The sequence below is a fragment of the Gymnoscopelus braueri genome (genome assembly GCF_963280865.1).
Source record: "Gymnoscopelus braueri genome assembly, chromosome: 14".
Lineage (NCBI taxonomy): Eukaryota > Metazoa > Chordata > Actinopteri > Myctophiformes > Myctophidae > Gymnoscopelus > Gymnoscopelus braueri.
The window spans coordinates 34,682,948-34,705,501 of record NC_137619.1 but is presented as its reverse complement, the minus strand read 5'-3'; the positions used below and the strand labels follow the sequence as shown (position 1 = coordinate 34,705,501).

The 22,554-nt window shown below is 39.8% G+C and overlaps 1 protein-coding gene across 1 annotated transcript in view; it reads right to left on the bottom strand.

Annotated features, from left to right (window-relative positions):
* atp6v1ba (ATPase, H+ transporting, lysosomal, V1 subunit B, member a) overlaps nucleotides 1-13,059 on the bottom strand; it is a 33,876-nt gene extending 20,817 nt beyond the window's left edge. The window contains exons 1-2 of the mRNA XM_080449128.1: nucleotides 12,870-13,059; nucleotides 313-368 (exon numbers count right to left, since the gene is read on the bottom strand). Coding sequence (XP_080305254.1) covers nucleotides 313-368; nucleotides 12,870-12,978 — 165 coding nt within the window. The 5' untranslated portion in view covers nucleotides 12,979-13,059. The remainder of the gene's footprint in view (nucleotides 1-312; nucleotides 369-12,869) is intronic.
* Nucleotides 13,060-22,554: the final 9,495 nt, after the last annotated feature.

Genomic DNA, 22,554 nt, shown 5'->3' with positions numbered 1-22,554 from the left:
TAACTCTAGCCCTTACGGTTTCTGAGAAAAAAATACTTAAGGGAGACATTTAATGCACTAATAAATCAATATCAATTAAACTATGTAACCAATCTCTTAGCAAAATACAAGCACATGATTCCCGGTGAAGCCGGTCATTTTGACATATGGCACGAGTGTGGGAAAAAATGTGGGAGGAGATGCACGGCAAAATAAACTGTTAGGGCCTCGGAGGATAACAATAGTGGGCAACCACACTAACTAAAGAACAAAGGCAAAAAATAGATGATAAGTTCAATTCAAAAACAGATAGAATGACAAGATAGTAATTACCTTCACATTATCCAGAATCACCAGGGGTCCATTCACACCAGAAACAGTAGAGTAAGCTGGAATTAACAAGCACAAAGAGGAAAAGTAAATCATAAATCGTCACATGAAATACACATGGAGAATCAAGTCAAGTACCAACTCTAAAATCAGTTCGGTTTATGAAGCACATTTTTGTGCTGAGTACAAGTTGAGTTAAGTAAAACTTGGAAGTTAATACAATAAAAATGCATACAAAAAAGAAAGGAAAAGAAAAAATGGATGTCTATGACAACATTTCCCAGTGAAAGCCATCCATCTACATTGGGGAAAGTAGTCTTCCTTAAGAACAGCCAATAATCACAAACTGACCTTTTGCATTGAGGAGATCTAAATAGCTTTCATGCACTTCTGCACCAAAATGTCAAGGCCAGACTAATGTCAAGAAAAAATATGAGATGCACTTTGCACACGCAGTGTACAATTGAAAAGTCCCTTAACCCTTGTAACAATAGGCTACAGAATGAAGGGTCATCATCATTACTGAAGGGTAGTACTACTATACGCAATTATACCCTATATGCTGAACTGGGGACCGCAGTGCCCCCCATGGAGTCATGGACTAGATCCGCCATTTTTCCCACCATATCTCTTCACCGAAATTAGCAGATCTACATTCAACGTCCCAAGTAACGCATGACAGACTCACAACATCACAAGCTATTTTTGCTGAATGTTTGCCCCAGAATAGGGACGCTACTGTTCATGTGGTTAATCCATAATTTCCAGCCAACAAAAGACACTTTGCTAACTCCCCAAAAGGAGCAATTCCCCACAGGTGGGGGCATGAGGATATTGCAAGTGGGACCACAAATAAACAGTAAGACTTTATTGATAACATAGTAATATAAAAAAAGATATAAGTTTTCTTCTTTAAAACCTTGAGAAATTTGTTAATTGTGACACTGATAAATAGGAACTTTTTATATACATATAATACTACGTTAGCTCTAATGATCCAAGCCGGATCACAATGATTGATTGATCATTAAAATAAACATGCTCTGACAATGCACACGAACCACCCATCTGACCACTTAACACGCAGCGTGTTAAGTGGTCAGATGTGAGATTTTCAAGTGGGCCCTGATCCAGAAAAAAAAGGGAAACACGGCTCTAAAGCGCAAATAAAGTTAACATTAACATTACAGTGTAAATTGTGTAAAGTTTACACAATTCTATTTTGACTTTATTTAATCCATCTGCCTCTCAGACTTAAACAATAATACATTTCTGTGTTATCCCATTAAGAAGACCTGAGGCCTTTTCTACAAATGCCTTCTAAACCAGTAGTTCTCACACTTTCAAGATTTTTCTAAAATGTTCAAAAAGTAGCCGACGTTGACACGCTGTGAGCTTATAGATCTGCTATTTTTGAATAGCCAACGCGCTAAAATCTGAAAATGACACAAGATGCTTTCCCGGTTGTAATGGGTAATTATCAGTACTACTATATAAAACAAAATCTCATTTAAAAGTTTTGTCCTGCAGCTGCAAGAAGCCCAAATGCATGACTGCTCACATGTAGCCATGTGTCACTGGGGAGTCTATCATCCAGAAGCACACCAGGTTTCTCAAAGCCCTTTCCTAACCTACAGGGACAGATTCACTGGCTGACTGGTACAGCAGCCTGGGTGGGCTGCTTGGACCCTCATTGCACAGTCTTTATCCTAATTTAAATGCACCCGGATACAAACACTACATCAATGACAAAGTTATGTCTAATTAGAAAATCATCCAGGACTCTTGGCAAGAGTTACTGATCCACGGACGCCCCTTGCTTCAGCACATGAACGAGATATGGGTAGTGTAATTTTAATGTCTAATATGGAACATGACAACAAAGTTAATCATCCATATTGCATTTTTATTTATTTTTTGTGGATTTCTAATGTGATGGAGAGGCAGGTACAGCAGGGGAATCCGCGCGTTCATGAGAATGTGTGGTTGTTTGTCTGTTAGAGGCTTAAGGTGGGACAAACACGTGTGGTCCTAAGAAATCTCTCTATGGGGCAAACATTAATTCTGCTGGCACTGGAGACAATTTTGGTTGAGTCTGCAAAGAAAGACTAGGTTACTCCCATCTGTCGCCGTCTGAACATCTGCAGCGTTGCAGATAAGAGGGGAGGACGGGGCGGTTGAATCAGGGTTTGTATAACTGGGGTGTGGGGGTCGTCATTGTTACTGCTGGGTCTTCTATCATGGCCTGGTGTTTCGTTTTGTGTGCGAACCGTCAATCTCTGGGCCGATATCAAAGGCACGAGGAAATTAGAGCAGACTGGTTCTAACACAAAGCACTAAAGCCTGGTGGGGTGCATCCACTATGCCACTAATTAGGCAGAGGCCAACAAAATAACCTGTCAATGCGCTATGTGGCACTGGAGCCATTTCCCACACACACCTGCATTTCACCCCCTATTAGGCAGACAGGCTGCAAGACACAAAAAGGAGGAAGAACTCGGGGAGGGAGAAAAGCACCGAAATGGACAGTATGTGAGAAATGTAGAGTTTAACTACTTAAGTAGTCTATTACCCATTTATAAAAAACACTTTTATCTTATTTCAAAAATAGCCGATCTACAAGCTCAGAACACACTGAATGGCTTGTAGGTCGGCTATTTTCAAAAAATGTAATAATGACAACCAAAATAGGGATGACAGGCATAAAGTGGAGGGATTTACAAGGGATAAAAATAAAAAAAAAGTGGGCACCACAAAATCAGGACATTTTCTCTTCATAAACCACATCATAACTTCACGACTACAGGACCATTTTCTATTTTGTCATATGGCAACTTTTATGTTTGGTTGTTATTTGTATTGTCCACTGCAGTGCTTTATGTTAAATTGTTTTGTGTTGAGCTGTCATAACACCAGGACCAAAGAAAATTCCTTGCATGCAATTACGTATTTTCCCTTTTTTAATTTTAACATCTGGTGAAGTATTTCCTGCCAGAATAATTTTAAGAAACGTAATTATGCAGAGGGAGAGAAGAAACAACATTTACTTAATTACTTCTTCTGACCTCTTTTCCCTCTCTTAAGCCAATGAGAACTACAATGTAGGTTAATGAGTCATATACTGTAACACTGTTTGTTTTAGTGCAGCACTAATCCCCAATACCGGGATAGACCATAAACTATAAACAGGTTTACTGAAACGATATCGTCAGAGGGGATGGAAATCCACACTCTATTTTACAAAGAGAAATGAGCAAGTGAATGTGTCCTTGAGCAAGGCACTTAAGGCTCAGCTGCTTCTAGTGTCTTTAAGTGCAAGCATGTGTGTTCATGTTTACATGACCCTCTCTTTGTCACTCCTCCCACAGGCTGACAGCCCACAGCTAGAAATAAGATGGGTATTCAACCTAGCAGCTTAAATAACTAACATGTTTAAGTTCAATGTAATCATTTAAAATTAAATAAAGAAATATAATATAAACAAAGTATAAATCATTGATTAAATGTTCGACATTCAAACTTGTAAAAGGTTTGCTTATGTTGGTAATGTTTGACAATGAGAAAAAAACGTATATTTGGACTTATGATGGCAACTGGTATATTTTCCATTCACCAATTAATCTCTTATAAATGTGGCTTCATTCACAAAATATTCTATGTTGCAAATGTGAGCCTTAACATGCACTCTTACCCTTCTCTAAATTACAATTTCGTTGAAGTACCAAAATGGTTATTGGACATTAAGTAAACCACTGTCATTCTCCATTGTGTGTTGTGTGTGTGTGTCATTCTCACACACACACACACACACACACACACACACACACGTACGTAAAGGGTCTTTGAGTACTTAGAAAAGCGCTATATAAATTCCAGGTATTATTATTATTTTAAAATCAGGCTTTGAAACTCTAAATAAATATTACTGGATTAAGTGAGACATTTTCAACTTTTTAAAGATTTATTTTTGGGCTTTTAATGCCAGTAGGCTGACAGGAAATGGGGAGAGAGATGGGGAGTGACACGGAGCATAGGCCGTCGGGATAGGGACTCGAACCCGGGACGCTCCGTCAGGCTACATTGAGCCTAGGTGCCGGAACGCTACAGGTTCTCTCAGCTTTCATCGTGAGACACCACTTATTATTCATGTACTCTTCTGAAAATTCAATCCAACTTTCAAGACATGATCTTTTATTGTTCAGCTCCTTGCGCCCCAAAGAAAACCTGCAGAATGTGCACTGCGTGGTCATGTTCATAAATGGACTTAATAGCTACACTTACCCTACAAATTGCCCATATGTCTCAAAACAGATACATATGGCTGGTTACCAAAGAATTATAATAATGATGATTCAGGGAAAATTGCAGTTGTATAATTATACAGCAACCTTTTAGAAATCACAAAAGTCCATTGCACATCTCATAATAGGAGATGCTGGTAACAGCAATAGCGAGACATAATTACCAGAAATTCAAAGTGACCTTACCATCCTATTTATTGTGGGTAGGAAAGATGTGTGTTGCCATCACCTGGATTCACATATATTAAAACATTGTTTTGAGAGAACAGACTTAAGATGAAAATAAAAACATGGCCCTCCAACATAAAAATGTATTGAACACAAATAGCAAACAGATTATGGAAAAAAGAAAATATATAATATCTTAAAGGACCATACTATCAATTTAGTCCACTGACTACGACTCACTGTATACATCATAGTCAACATATACTGACAACCATTTTCCAAAGCATACTGTTATGTGCTTAGTTTGATTTCTGAGGAAGCCATTACATCGATTTCAGTATGGTATTGACAGACAACTTACAGGGACTTGAAACTTGCTTGTAGGCTTAACAACCGACAGACAAAATGTCATTGAGCAGTTTGTAAATCCATCTATAATTCAGTTTTAAATGCCTTTTACAGTACAAATTGATTTGAAAGGTCTAGCTAGCCAAAAATACTCCCTGGAGAAAAGATGTATAAGTTAAATTCAAACATCCATGGCTTATCAGCCACAAAATGATGTTTAACCAACACCGACTCAATTATTTCAGGTAAGTTCAGTTACATTTGAATGACTATGGAGGAGAGAGAAGAGAAGAAAAAAAAAACACTGTCTTCACTTGCTCAATAAAGAAAATATTTTATATTATAAGCAAGGTTTCAGTCAAGGGCTTTCTTCAGGCAAGCCTTGCTAGGCAATGACTATGGAAATAAAATGCAAAAAACCCAAAAAAGAAACCATGGTCTACATTTACGTATGATATATGATCAAACCTGTGAATGAATAGACAATGAATGACGCATTGACAGCATGGTATGTACATTTATTATAATGCCATGAGAATGCATTGTTGGCATAATGGCCCCAGTGGGAATCAAGCCTCTAAACCTATGCAATGTTTTTACCATCCTCAAACCATTGAGCTACCGCTACACAGGACCTCATCATTCACATCATGAAAAATAGTACAGTTCAGAGTGCTCGTACCCTCTTCCGTTCTACAAAGATTTTCTCTCTTTTTTTTTTAAAGGAGTTTGCTCGCTCATTTCACAAGATAACGATTACTCAATGGGCTATACATTCATATGGTTTGAAGTAGCAACATTTCCCATTAGGTTTGAAAAACTTTCTCCACCCCTCTTTTGCTACTTCAGCTCAAGTGCAGCGATCCCCTGGCTTGGCATGCAACAGCAGTGTGGGTCACCCTGTGGCCCGTTCAGCTGCCAGAGCCCTTTGTGTACAGAGATGTTAATTGGTCCTAATCCGCCACTAGAAGCTGTTTTGGTAGCCTGACCTCGCACCCTGAAGGACACCTTGGTGTGAAATACTAAAGGCCCATTCAAGTGCCAGAGAAAAGAGGCACAGAGCATTCCAACACAATTCAATTTCCCAGCTAAAAGAGAGGGGGGGCAATAAGGGAGGGGATGGAGATGGGATGGATAGAGATGGGGATGCATCATCATTCTGACAGTGAATGAGTGGTACAAAGCAGTATTAACTAGGATGTGCTGGCTCACAGGCACATGTCTTAGGCCATGCTACTTGGAGCTTCTCACAGACACTCACAGATGGGAATGCTAATTGCCTCGAACCTAAACTAGGAACCACCCTTCCAAAAACATGAAAACACTTGAGTCAACAAATCAATTTGGGAAAATGTACACATCCTATGGGATGTGTAAGTAATTTGGTTCGTGGTTCCTGATACTACAGCCTCTGTCACAGTGCATACAACAGGATGTGCTACAAAGACATTTCAGTAATGGTGATTTAGTTTGTGTCTCACTTCATTTAAATCCAAAGCAAAACCATTTGGCATGTAAATGCAAGATAACTGGGTTGTGTGGATGTGGCAGAGGCTGTATCTGTTCAATCGTTAATTTAATTTGGCTTTACACGAGTAGTCAAGGTTTATTAAGTGAGTGTATTTAAAATCGTACACTTGACTTGAAATTAAAAAACAAACATGTACCTCCCCAATGCCCACGCAAAACAATATTGAAGTAAAATTATGGTGTGTTGGATATTGACAACTGTGGATGTTTGCAAGCGATCAAACATTATTATTATTAATCACTACTGGGCAGTGGATTTTGTAGCTGCCAGTCATTTTCAATCAAAGCAAGGTAGATACTGTATTTGCATTTTTGTTCAAAAACATTTCTTTAAATGTTTCTTGATAAATACTCTACATATTGTTCTGTATGCACTTCTGCAGAATACGGCTATCAACTTCAACCTACACAAATGTCCTGGCATGAATTACAAATCCTTCAATACATGCTTGTTAATGTTTACATCCATGGCCTTGCTGCCCCTTGGGAGGGATGTCAGCATTTGTATTGACTGACCAATTTTAAACAGATTGCCTGCATCTAGCAGCACACATTTTAAACAACTCAAAAAGGATTGCTCTGGACAAGTTGCATACGCCTGTTTGCCGCAAAGAAGAGACCTCTACTTGTTTCAAAAATGGATGAATGAAAATGTATTATAAAATACAGGGTTAATGAATGCCATCACCTGAAAGACATTTTTTTCCTCGATCAATGAAACTGAAGTAACCTTTAAGAGACACAAAAGAGTAAGGTCATAACAGGCAGCAGTCGGCCAACAGGGCTCTATAGAGCATCGCAGTTCCCGCCCACTTCCTGTTTTTTCGTGGTACCGGAAGGAACAACTCAATGCATTTTTCCCATTGACATTTCCAAAAATATTTATATCTATTAATTTAAGCCTCGAATCAAGCCATCATGACATGACATGAATCATGACCATAAAACATTTGATTCTGTGATTATTTTTTTTTGAAAACAGCAAAACAAAGGGTATTTATTAAATATAGTATATCATATAATTACATATAAAATAAATAAAAAATCACAGAAAAAAACGTTTTATGGTCATGATTCATGTCATGTCATGATGGCTTGATTCAAGGCTTAAATTAATAGATATAAATATTTTTGGAAATGTCAACTGGGAAAAATGCATTGAGTTGTTCCTTCCGGCACCACGAAAAACCAGGAAGTGGGCGGGAACTGCGATGCTCTATAAGGTTCAGTGAAATAAAGTCAACATTGTGTGTGCTCTACAAGGTTATCAACCATTATGTTGTTAAAAATTCAAGCTATTTGGGGTATCTACCTACTTTTTTGTTGTGAATACAATCTGTGCCGAATGCCGACAGTATCTGGCAGCGACTGTACTCTATAAAGACAGATTACCTGAGGGGTGAAAAAGTGGAAGGGGCCATATATACAAGACTGTTGCCAAGCCAAGGTGCACTGCACTCCTTTCATTTCCTCCTACCAACAAATCCTTGTGTCGACAAGCCACCGCCCCCCCTGGCCCCCCCCCTTCATGATGATGACACAGCCTCAGAATGTGTATGACTCTAACCCTGCAGGTACACAGAAGCCATAATGTAAAGAGGACTCCCCACCTCAATGCATTGATGGGAGAGCAAGCATGTAATCATGCTCGGACTGGGAGCAAATTGGTGAGCAGAGTTGTCTACGGGACATTTTACTGGGCTATAGCATTGGTATGACCCAGCCCATACTGTAGAGACAGATGTTTGACCCTAATGCCAAGTGTTTGTTCACAAGAATTGAAAACTGTAACCATGGATAGAGCACATTTTGTCACACATGGTCACCTGTATGCCAAACCATTCTGCATACAAAGCCTCTCTCCTGCATTTCTCATTCTTGGCAAAGTGAAAATCAGAAACTTCTTAACTGGAACATTTCCTTAATGTCAGAAGCAAAAACTGAAACAGACAATAACCTGCTTAGTAATAGGTTATATTTCAAAGTCTGTGTGCATGTGACTTCAGCATCAGCACTGCCACGCAAAGATAAACACCCCTTTTCCACCCGAGGAAAAGATCTTTAGGAGGGGAAAAAAGTGATGCAGCTTTAGCAGAAGTTAAGAAAGACTGGGTTTTTCTTAGTTTCTAAAATACTCATTCTTACTTCTCTATATGACCAACCATGTATTCAAATGGATTTTTTTTTTGCACCGTTCACTTGGATAGGTTTGTCCTCTTGCAACATCAGGAACGGTGTCACATGTTTAGTCCAAATGTTCATATTCTTTCATTAAAAGAATGGCACACGCCCACTTCTTTCACTGACAAGCTAGCTGCTTAGACTTAATTAGAATGCAGATTATAGAACCGTTACAAAAATAACAGATTTTATAGAAATTACTTTGATGCTGACAGATGAGACATTTGTTTATTGTGACTAGACTACATCATTGCCATTAATTAGTTCCTCACAAAGAAGCATACTGCCTTGTCTTTTCATACCACCAAATTACTGAATAAGCCACTAAAACAATGGCAGAAAGACATTTTGTGGGTTAATAGCCTTTGTCGCATGTGACATCAGAGACAAAGGACTCTTATAAGAAAAGACTTGCTCTTGTGATAAACCTCTTTATTTATTTTCCCTTTACCGCCTCAAGTCTTCAGGAACCCTGTAAAGTCACAAAAGCAATGCAAAACCAACACCACCTTGCTCTTCTAGATTATTTTCAATGCCTTTTCTGTCCTAGAAGAAATTAAGGTAATGGATTGCTTTCAAAATATGGGGTCAAGGACAGTCAATGTAATTAACAAAGTAATTTAAAAGAAATAAGTAACAGCCGAGTTCCTATGGTAAAATGCCACTGACAAAGGGATGTTCATCTCAACTTCATATTATCCATACTCTACAAAAACAAAAAATAAAGGTTTAGAAATGATCAATAATACAGTTTAAAATGGCTGAGATTAAGTGGAGGGAGGACATCAAGCATTAGGTGTATATAAAAGGTCTCCACTGTTTGCCAACAGCTGCTTGAGATTATCATTTGGGTTCAAACTGCTACCTCAACATCATCAGAATGTGCCTCAGCCTCACCTTGCTGCTAGGGCACTATGTTTGATGAGGGTGAAAATAGGAGGCAGAAATTAGGGGGAAGAGGTCCCCCCCCCCCCTGCCAGAATGAGGGTTCTAACAGGCGGCATCTTCAATCCTTAGATTTCTGATAGCCTCAGCTCCATTAAGTCATTTCATTCCCTTTCCCATTTTGCTAAGAGGCTTTTAGTGCATGCTTGCCTTTCTGATACTCTCACAAGGAAAAACATCACCTGGCTATCTTCATGGCCTGGGAAGTGTTCAAAAGGCATAATGAGGGAGATGTGAACTAGGCGGAATGTCTGTCAGAGGCAGATCAGAGGGCCAAGAAAAAGCACAGGGGGAAAAAAAGAAAACAGTGCAGAGCTGAACACAGGGATGTCAAACGAAAGGTATGAGTGGAAGTTAGTTACAGGGCCAGAAAGGCTTAAAATAATTCCTTAATTTATACACATAAATATAACACTGTGATTAACTGCTGTTGGCCAGTGCTTAATCAAGACTTCATTGCAAATATGCAATGCTGCGAGATTCTTTTAAATATACAAATTGAAAAGGTTTCATCCAGCTTCTGGACTAATGAAATAAATGTCATGCTTATTTTCCGTTTGGGATGGGCTGAAAGCTGACAATGTACCCATTTTCACATCATTGTGAAAATACACCAGTAAAATTGCAGATAGTTGATGACTCCACTGATCATTTCTTTAATCAATTAGCACTTTTAGGGTAACGCGTGTGTCTATATTTCATAGGTGATCTGAGTAATTATCTTAGTCGTGATAACTTGTGAATGTAGATCACAGTGAGATTTTAAAGATAAGATGTTTAACTTTGGTAAAAATTCTTATGCTTTAATTCAGACGAGAGAGTATAGACTCTATAGAGAGACAGGAAACCAAATGCAGAGAGAGAGAGGAGAGACATGATGAGATACAAGACGGTGTCGGGTCAGATACGAACTCGGGTCCTCACACTCACTGTATAGTCTGTGCACTAGCTGAGCCACCAGGCACCACAACAGGGAGATTTTAAAAAGGGGTATTAGTCATCAATATCGTTTCTGCATTCATTCCTACTTGGTCTTGCGTTGTTTTAGTTTACAATTATCAAAGATTGAAGATAAATTAGACACTTTAATGATCCTTTCAGCTATTTTATAATCGTTTGATTGATACATGTCAGGCCGGACAGACATGGATCTGTTCATTTCTGTAATATCATGCTATTGTTACATGTTAAGGACTAGGAGGAAAATGACCATTCTTGCCAACATTAACATTGCTTCTTCAACTCAAAGTTGAAGGTCAAATTGGGGGAAAATGCACACCAATGAAAAATAAATACAGACCCAACATTGTAGTAGCACCTACACTTTGTTTTTTTTCATCAGATACCCAGGTCTATGAACTTCTGTCATCAGTGTGCCAAAAATGTCATTACACAGCAGTATAAAAAAATACAATGTTTGTTGTATTCACTTATTGGGGTTTCCTTTCCTTGCAACCACATGCTAATCAAACCTATAATGTGTACCTATACAGGAACTCAGACTTAAAGTTGTACAATGCAAATTCACAACTAACGATTTATAGCACCTCTGCTGGTCACTACCGTCACTGCATACAATTTCCGTGGTCCTCGATTACCCAGAATTCCATTCGTTTTCACCGGAAGCCGGAAGCGTTTCAAAAAGCGATCTTTTAATTGTTTTATACTATCTACGGATCGTTTCTCTTAGCCAGTGGAGCATTAGTTACCATGAGCTGTGCTTTGTTTTTCTGTTCTTTTTCGATCTTCTAATCCTACATTCTCTTAAAATCAGCGTGAGGTTCCTTTTTGTTATTAGCGCGATAGTTCCTGGCCAAACAGGAAACCGTTGCGGTAGTTCCTGGCCAAACAGGAAACCAGTGCATTTCCACCTCCATTTTCCGGCCAGATGACGTCATTTCCCCGGGAAAGTCCCCCCAGTCCACGTTCAATATAAAATATATAAATAAAAGGCTTCCGGGGGTGAAATTCATGGAGTGGGTGTTGTGAAACTTTTGCCACTCACAAAAGATATACAATTTAACTTTAGTTTTGTTGAAAACGTTACCTAGTATGCCTTTAAACATTAATTCCTAATCAGAGACACTGCAGAATTCTTCCACACATAATTCAACCATGCACCACTACCTAAGGGTTTCATAGAGGTGAAAACTGAAAATATAAGTTCATCCATTTATAACGAACATTTCTGAGTGACTCATTGTTTAAACTAAAGTGAGTGCACTGGGAATCATGACATGAGCAACTTGCTCAGCAAAGCCACCATATTTAGTCCTCTATTAGAAGACAACCTTCTCTAGTCTACAACAGACAGCAGTGCATGCAGCATCATGCTGCAGGGTGCGCTTCTCACGTGACCACGTCACATGATGGACAATCACGCACTCCCCCCACCCCCATCTGTCACGACACACCGTATGAATCATAACAACCTATGAAATCAACCTTAAATACAAAAATAGCAACCACGCCAAATAATATTCTAACATAGCTTTACAGCAGATACATTGTTAATGATATAGCTCTAAATTCGCACAACCCAAGACAATAACATACGATTCCGTGTGGAATTCATTCATTCACCATGTCAGTCAGCTGATTTTCACTCAGGACTGGCTCGTGACGTCTGCTTTAAAGCCACCGTTAGTTGCAGATGTTCTGCAGAATCTGCACATTATGATTCTAACCCGTGACAATCACATCAGCTTACTTGCATTTACATACCGTAGGCACATCACGAAAAAGCCAACAAAGCATTATTGTTAATTGTAACTAAATGCGACGCTCCTCGACCAGACACCGTTAGCATTACTTAGCTTAGTTGTGCTAGCTGGCTTGCTAGCTGGCTATACGCACGTAAGATGTGCAAAAAGCAATTAAAATGAGCCAGTAAAATGAATAGGACAGAATGTTGCTTCAAGGCAACTGTAGTGATTTGACACTGCTGTGCATTTTGCAGCGTCACAGCTGACTAGCATAGCCATTTAGCAGCTATAACCGTTAGCAAGCTACTTCCATCCACGGCCAATGTAACTAGACTAGCATGTTAGCTAGTCTAGCTAACATACAAGATAGACATTAACGTACTCAGCCTGGGTTGAGAGATGTAGTTTCTGGACACAGCCTGGTGGTGTGTCCTCGCTGCTGCTATGCTGCCGTTGATGTCCATCGCACTGTTTGCCACCAGTGTTGACATTAAGGTCGAAGGGAATGGAACGAGAAGCACCTTGAACTACAGACAGACGCCAAGCTCAATATAATTAGGTGACTAGAGAGGGCCGGAGGACTGGTCATATGATACAATTGGTGTTGCCAGGTTTTGTGAGAGAAACAAGCAACCAGGTCTATGAAAACAAGCCACATGACTCATGGAACTCAGGTTTAAAGTGCTCATGAGCATTGGCTTATTTCTACATATCTACAAGCTCACAACGCGTAGTGATGCGACGCATTGTGAGCTTGTAGATCTGCTATTTTCAAAGAAAATATTGGGAAAAAATGACAAAATGTGGAATATTCTTTGAAACATGTTAACAACACAAATCTGGTCCCTGCCCCTGCCTGGCACAAAATATTTGCAGATGATGGGAGGTCCGTGGACAAATACATATTAATTTGAGGGTTCTTGATTTGAAAATGTTTGAGAACCACTGGTTTAAACAGCATTAGATTGCAACCAAATAAGCAACTACACTTTAGGGACAAGTCCAACTTCGGAGAAAAATAAGCCCAAAGTCGCTTATAATAAGCAGACCTGGCAACACTGGATGATGTCTGTCTGCAGAAACCGGATGTGTTGTGTCTCTCTCTCTCTCTCTCTCTCTCTCTCTCTCTCTCTCTCTCTCTCTCTCTCTCTCTCTCTCTCTCTCTCTCTCTCTCCCTCCCTCACTCCATCCCTCTCTCTCTCACACTATGTATCACTATGTATCATTGTGGTCCCTAACCGTAAATAATAATTATGTAGTGTACATTAAAAACAAATGCTTTATTTTACAGGCAATAGTTGTTCTTCAGAGCCAAATACTGTGTTTTTCTTTTTCTCTCTTTCTGGAAACAAGTTACAACACAAATATGATGGAGCTTATTGCACAAAAACGTATTTGTTTCACCCACTGTTTTACACATGTAAACCTGTGATGTGACAATAACAACATTTCAAAGAGTCACAAGCGACAGTAAACCCAAATCTCATTTTACACCCACCATCGCAGCACCACTGCAACAAAGACAAACACTGACAACAAATTATTATTATTATTATTATTATTATTATTATTATTATTATTATTATTATTATTATTATTATTATTATTATTATTATTATTATTATTACCCTTATTATTAATATTATTCAGTTTATGTCGTAATATGTCATAGCAGGCTTGGGAATCCAAGCAAGTCACAAGTCATTTTCCTTTTTGCCAGATACTTGGTGTTGGAGTCACACCATGTCCATGATGTCCTGCATGATGGACGTCAACTACATGGCAACACTGGAAAGGACAGAAGTCATCAAGACAATAACAAGAGTCCTGGCATCATGGTGAGGGGATAACAACCTCCATTTGAACGTCAGCAAAACAAAGGAGATGATCATGGACTACAGGAGGCTGTAGGCACGGACCAGGGTGCACGAACATGGCACCATCCAGGCAGTGGAGAGAGTGAGCTGATGTGACCATGATGTGACCAGCCCAGATCCTGGGCTGGTCACATCATGTGGGCACTGACATACTGTAAGGCGGAAAGACAATGGCTCTTCTTTCTCCACAGACCAAAGAGGATCTAACTAGATGGACTCCAGCACACTGTAGCTTGTACATGTGTAGACTGACTGCATCACTTCCTGGTACAGCAGATGCTGTGGGCACTAGGGAAATCTGGTCACCATTTTTTGGGGAAGACTGGGCTCTAGGGATGAGTGGGCAACAAACGTGGGCACTTTGGGTGAGAAGAGTGGGCACTGCTAGAAGAGTGGGCACTCTTCTCACCCCAAAGTGCCCACTCTTCCGGGTGCCCACATTTCCCTACTGCCCACTCTTTCCTAGGTGCCTAGTTTTCCCTAGTGCCCAGAATGTTTTGGTGCCCACCTTTCCTGTTATCATTACAACAGCGCATGCAGCACAAGCACATCACCAGAACACAAGACCAGCTATAACTGTAACTGGATTAATGTTACAGACGCAGACTGTACAGATGTCAGATTTAGTATTAACATTTGATACGTACTATCTATGTATTTCAGTAATGCACACATGCTGTACATATAGATTGTGCAGATTTGTTGACAGTTGACACAAGTATATATTAAGGACTGTACAGAATTGTTGATATTACTACTACTATTTTATCACCATTTACTTCAACCTTTGTATCTCATTTGCCTTTTCATTCTTTTCATTTACTTTTATCAACACTGTTGAGGAACCTTGAAGTATAATAATGTTACTGGACATATATGCAGATACCAGCTGTATTGTCTGTGCATGTGACAAATAAACACCTTGAACCCACTGGACCTCTATCCTTTCTAGGGTGGCCATCTAGTGACGACAGCCCTGTACCGACTATGGGTCCTCACTATGTAGATTAACATGCTGATAGCTCTCATTCATCCTATTTCACTGTTATATTAAACTGTGGCTGAATGAAATCTGTCAGTCGTTAAGCTACTATTGCTTTGTGTGACCTTGGCTTGAGCAACCATTGTGGCTGTCTCGGCTCAATCCATAACCACACAATGTCCTGGTATCCGCGGAGAGCACAGCTGAGTGACAGGTAAAATAGCATGATTGCACACGCTTTTCCCCTTAAAAACTCAGTTGCTGTTTTCTCATTTTTGAAGCTCTGATCATGTCTCATTTGACACAGCATGTCCAGCACAATAGGTTGTAAGCAAGCGTTTGAAGATCATTTTGAACCACTACCCCCCCCCTGCCCAACCAACACACTAGCAGACACAAACTGAAAGAAAAATACACAAAAAAAAAATGGTGTGCATGCTCAGACTGCGCACATTCTTGCACGCGTGCACGCTCGCGCGCGCGGACACACACACATGCCATTTTTAACCCTCCCCTGCGACATATGTGAGCTTGTGGATCTGCTATTTTCGGTGTGTGAGACGGCGTGCAGGTAAGTATAGATCAGGCATAAATCAAAACCTTACCCCTGGCCCGGACGGCTAGGGTAACAGTCCGGGCGCTTGACAGTGTGTCGCGGGAATCCCGATCCTGACGACCTTTGCTGCGTGTCACTCCCCATCTCTCTCTCCCCATTTACAGTCAGACTACTGTATACTATCTAATATTGGCAGAAAAAAATATATTTTAAAAAAGAAAAAGAAAAAGCCTAACATAACCTCTAAATGTATAATCCTATAAGCCCAACTTGAATATTTTCCAAACTGTAGGCCTAACTAAGATTTCTATCGTGGGGACCAGGACAATTGTCCTCATAATCTATGTTTTTCAGCGTTTGGCCCTCAGAAGTGTAGTAATGCACACACACACACACACACACACACACACACACACACACACACACGCACGCACGCACGCACGCACGCACGCTCGCTCGCACGCAGGCACACACACACACACACACACACACACACACACACACACACACACACACACACACACACACACACACACACACACACACACACACACACACACACACACACACACACACACACCTCTCTGATGGCAGAAAAAGCACTACAGACTGAAGTGGTGAGGACTGCCATGGTTATGCTGACAGCAGCCCCTGGAGAGCTCATCCAAACGTTTCAGGCCGCATGCAAAAAATAGCAAATTAATGCAAGTGAAGGACTCCTGCCTACAGGAGCACTGCCCTCATTTTAGAAATATCATCTTTTTTCCCCCATGAGTCTTTTACAATGGGTTCAAAGGGATATGATTTCCCATAAACACCTCACATCTGTGCATCTGGGCAAGTAAGGTAAGCATCAGAATATTCATGCATTCATCATGCTCAGTAGAAAAGGTGATTGAAAAAGCTAATGGTTGTGGACTAATGTATTTCTTGCCCCTCAGTAAAAGTATGATTGAAACTGTGACAAAAGCGAACCCAAAACGATGTACAGTGTTTCGCAATGGTTGAGCGGCGCCTTAACCACCTAAGCCCCATTTTATAGTTTATTGTACGATGGAATAGGGTTAGCCCCCCTAACCCTATTTTCACTATTCTTTGGAAATGTTTAATTAAATAATCAATTTGATGTTTGCCCATAAGGATATGCCCAAAATTGGGAAACCAGGTTGAATTGAATACACAGGACTACAATGGAAACAAGCCTTAGGGATTTTTGTGTTATCCTTTTAGCACCACTGTATAATCGCACCACTGTACTATTTGCACTGTTAATAAAGTATTTAATCAATCAATCAATCAATCAATCAAAGTGGTCTAAATATGTCCTTTGTCTTCTTCTCTGGTGTGGAAGTCAGGGTAAAGGTTACACCTGCAGTGACAATTCTTGGAATAACAAAATACCTATTCTTCTGTAGCCTATATCTAGGCCAAGCACTTATATAGTAGATCTAGATCTAGCGCTCGGTGCAACAAGGAAGTGGAAATTGGAGTGTCTGGGACATGGCTGAAGATAATCACACAGCCTACATGATGCTACAATAGTTGCTCTCAACTGGCTTTGCCCTTATTAGAGTAGAGTAGAGTAGAGAGTAGAGTAGAGTAGAGTAGAGTAGAGTAGAGTAGAGTAGAGTAGAGTAGAGTAGAGTAGAGTAGAGGTTAAATATACAACTTGTGTATTCTGCAGCATCCATTGTTACAACCCAATCCCATTGTGTATTTACCAGTTTAACTTGGTACTTGAGGTAATAACCATCTATAAACCGTCTGCTTCCCGACATCCTCACATCAGGATATGCTCGTCCCTATCATCCTCTGTTATGAATGATCATGCTAGCTAGAGAGATAGCCAGTTATTACACAACTACCCAACCCTCTATCCATTCCTTAATTCGTCGGTCCATCCATCCACCTGCAGGTGCAGTTTATTTCTGTCTTTTTACTTTTGGCGTGCATGTTTGATTCTCCCCTTTAGCATGGATAAGATTGTTGTCAACAATGAACGTACCATATAGACCACACATGGGCAACATGTGGTCCGGGGGCCAGACCCAGCCCCTGGACCACATAGAACTAGTCTCGCATGGCCAGACCTCCCACAATTTTCAAATGCTTCCGGTCATACAGTCTGGAGCACGGAAGCTCTGCTGATGATCAAGCGATAAAGCGGATGTGAAGCGCCTCCTCCTCACTTCCGTTTCGTCTTTACAGTCGCGCAATTATCCTAATATGAATCAAAATCATCTAAGCATATATAGCTTGCTGCTTAGCAGAAATGGAAAAAAAGAAATAAATGTAAAAAAAAGATTTAAATATATTTTGGTGAACGAAAATGACAAACAGAGCCTTCCTGCCTCGGATTTCGGGAGGTGTAGTTCCAGACTCTATATAGCATTCGGAGATTGTGGAATAGTTGTCGGGCTACGCAAGACTAAAGGTCCTTACACACCGGGGCGATTTTTTCGTGCGAATAATACGCTTTTTTTAAAAACCTTATAAAGTCAATGCAAGCGTACATGGCGCGAAAAAGCGGAAAAGCGAAGCGAAAAAGCGTCTTTTAATTATTCGGAACGAGTCCGAATTTTGCGTATATTCGCACATTCGCCGGTGTGTAAGGACCTTTACTTAGAACTAACAGCACCATGACACTGCTATCAGTGCAATGCTGTAGGTGTACAGCTGTGAAGGCCAATTAAACAATCTAGTATTTCAATACAACTGGAAACATTGTCACAAGACTTTGTAATAATGTTCTCGTTCATCTAGATTCTAGAACAAGAGGATGACTTGCCTAAGGGGGGGTGGCTGGGGGTGGATCTCCCAGCAATCCTTTGATTGCTTAATTGGATTAATTATTTAGTGAGGTTAGCAGAGTGGCTAACGTGCAGGCTTTTCACAGCCTTGGGAGGCCTGGAAGGAGATCCTGTGAACTGGTTGCACATTAGGGCCTAAGAGGTCACTGGATCCATGTACAAGAGAGTCATTTCTTTGGCAAGACCCATAGCTTACTAATCCCCATATCCACTGTATAGCAAAAAAAGGGAAGAGGCACAAAAAACTGACAAGACAGGATGTAGCCTTTCTTTCACCTCCCATGGTCTTAGCTTTAAAGGCAGGGCCATGTGACAGCAGAAAATGTGTTGGTGGTCTGGAGCTATGAAAATACCCATTCCCTCCCCTCCATGCACACGCACATTGACACACACACGCACGCGCACACGCACACACACACACACACACACACACACACACACACACACACACACACACACACACACACACACACACACACACACACACACACACACACACACAGAGACAGAACTTCACCCACTGCCCTAGCCCCCTTACATACAAAAACCTCTCCGACCTTCTTTCTAATTGGACTTGGGGTGAAGGGAGAGAATGGGTGATGGGGGGGTTGGAGGGTGGTGAAGAAGCATAAATGTGACCCCTTTTCTCTCCAGGGAGATTCCCAAGACACAGTGGGAAGGTTGGGGTTCTTTGCCTTGGCTCACAGTGGGGATGGACAAAAGACCCTCTGTCTCCTCTGCTACAGGACAGTCCCTACATACTCAAGCCTAATTTATGCTTCACTTTTCACTTGAAAATACATCATCTGTGTCGAGCGAAATGTCGCGAAACATATTTTTTTCCAACAACCTAGAGCTGAACTTGAACATGCTGTATATGAAGAATGCAAATTAGATATTGTTTCCCCAAAGATAATGATAATAAAGTCCCTTCCCTTTAATTAACACAAGCTATGTGTAAGAGCCTGGAGAGTATAGGCTGTATGATTGTTTGCTGCAGCAAGTCTACTAAATTTACGGTTACATATTGCTATGGTAAGTTCAGCAGTTCAACTGTTTTAACAGCTTTTGTGAAATCTTTGAGCAACAGCATCAAAATCCTTCAAATTGTAATAATTTGTGGTAACATGTGGTGCACAGTGCTGACTAAGTAAGAAGAACACTTTTATGGCATGCATTGTATACAGCTGCATAGAAGCATTTGAACACTTGACCTGAGCTGAAGCTATATTTATCTTTATTGACTAATTCTTGGCTATATGCTGTCATAATTTTTCATTTAAATAGTTCTGAACATTACTTTTCTAGAGAGCTCTATGCATGTGTTTGAAACTGGTGGATTTCAATTAATGTAACTTTAAAAAAAGAAGAAAGAAAATATAGTGAGACTGTCTCAAGCAAACACAAAACATCTTTGGGCTGAATAGTTTGGCTTCAAGAGACTCAGTGTCCATTTTATCCAGTTCAGTAGCATCTGCCGATTATAATACTTTAACTTAGGATATCTATAGAAAAGAGTGTGAAATAAATAATCGCTCTATTAGTATAGCGCAACCGCTCAAAAATCAGATAAAAAAAGCAGATATACATAGCAGTTATAACTGCTATGTATATCTGCTATTTTTGAAAAATAGTGAAAATGTGTGCAAATCTTTGAATATATATATATTCTTTTAAAGCGAACATTTTAACTCAAATCTTTGCTTCTGGGGGTCCCTGGAACAAAATATTTTGAGATGGGGGTCGGCGGCCATATAATTTTGGGGGTCCTTGACATGAAAAAGTTTGAGCACCACTGATGAAACATACGTTTTCAGAAAACTGTTGGGATTTAGAAGACATTTGTAGAATCGGCTTCAGGTCTTAATGGGTTAAAAGATTCACAATGTTCAAAGCCATGCCAGTGTTATGCGTATGACTATGTACTAAATGGAGAGTAGTTTATGAAAATAATGCAAATAATGTTACCATAATAACAAAAAAATAAAGTTAAATACACGATAGGCCATTGTATATAGGAGGTATAACTGATGACATTTATCATAACATGATTATCATCATAGCAACATGTATGATAAAAATGAGAAAGAAAACACACAGCTGGCTTTGTCTGTAGCCATATACATAATATATAAGCACATTTGTATCACATTTCACAAATTTCAAGATATTTCACAACAGCACCACCAAAGAGCTTTGATTGATTTATCACCCCTCTAAATACATTCATTCATTCATTGTTTTGCAGATATACTAATAATCTATTAATTACAGACGTGAATAATTTACAATAAAATAACAATTTTAAGGTACATTAGTCATTTTCCATTCTTTTATACTACAGTAATTCCATTCAGCCTCATCGTGCATCTGCCCTCTTAAATCTGTCATTAAAATTGCGGATCTTGATAATGTCACAGAAAAAAAGGAATTATTTTGTCTTAAAATTGCTAACCCCTGTTAAATTTCAGTATTCCAACAAGGCAAGCAGCTTACTTATGTTCAAAAGTTCTCTTAAAACTCTCTGCCTCCTGTCGCTTTTGTTGTCCTATCCTGTGTAAGCCCCTGTAATGAATATAAACTGTACACCAAAATCTGAAAACCCACTCTGGTATCAAAATCACAAACAAAAAGTGGGGAACTGCACCATTAAGACATGAATGCCACAAATTTCAGACTGTGCTCAAAAGTCATGTAGGAGAAAATTCTCACAAAACTATTTAGAAAACAACCAACACGGAACAATTGAACTATCTTACTGACAACATCTCTTTAGTTTGTTTTGGTCCAAACACGAAAGAAAATACAAACTGATATATATAAGCATGTTATCATAGCATAATATTGCAAGACATCTGCATATGTAAATGGTTCACATGCATTGTGCTCCCCTTGGTATGTGCAATGATCTCCAAAGATGAGGTGGAACTGAATGGCATTTTATCTTCTGCAAAGCCATGTTGAGAAAAGGGCCTGGTTTCAATTTAATAATCTTGTATTTTCAACTATTTTTTCTTATTTGTTGCCTGGATTTGGTGACTGAATTAAGTTCTGAATCAAGTGCTCAACAACTCTCTCCCGATTTCTCTCTCGCACGCACACATACGCACGCACACAACACACACGCACGCACGCACGCACGCACGCACGCACACAACACACACACACACACACACACACACACACACACACACACACACACACACACACACACACACACACACACACACACACACACACACACACGCTCGCTCTTTCTCTCTCTCCCTCTCTCTCTCTCTCCAACTATAGCTACTCGCTACTACTGACATAAATCTATCCAACAAACAAATAATGAAACATAAATTCAAAAACGTACATCATCTAATAGTCTCAATCAATGCCCCTATACTTCCTGCTGTACACCAAGTTACTTTCAGCAGCATAACATTTGTGGTGTATAGCAGCCATATACTGCAGGCTTCTTGTAATGTGAAATTTTGTCTAAATAGATGTGAAATTCTCTGTAGAGCAGAAAAACAAAACAAAGCCCGTTTTTGTAATCTCTTGGGAATGTATCTATTTAGTATTTTCAATCACAGTCCCACAACAGGGAGATGAAAAATGTGTGCAAAATCTTTTCATCACTGCCGTTTTTGATAGAATGAGCACTTTGTTTTTCTCCTTGTATGAATAAGATGTGCAACAGGATTTACATGAACTGCTACAGAACACACAAGACACTGAGAGGTGAGAGAGACCAAGCAGAAGAAAACAAAGACAACAAAAAGCTAAGAAATCATCCCAAACGCATCCGGAGGGAGAAAAATCTTTTTTTTTTTTTTTTCTTCAGAAAGTAATCA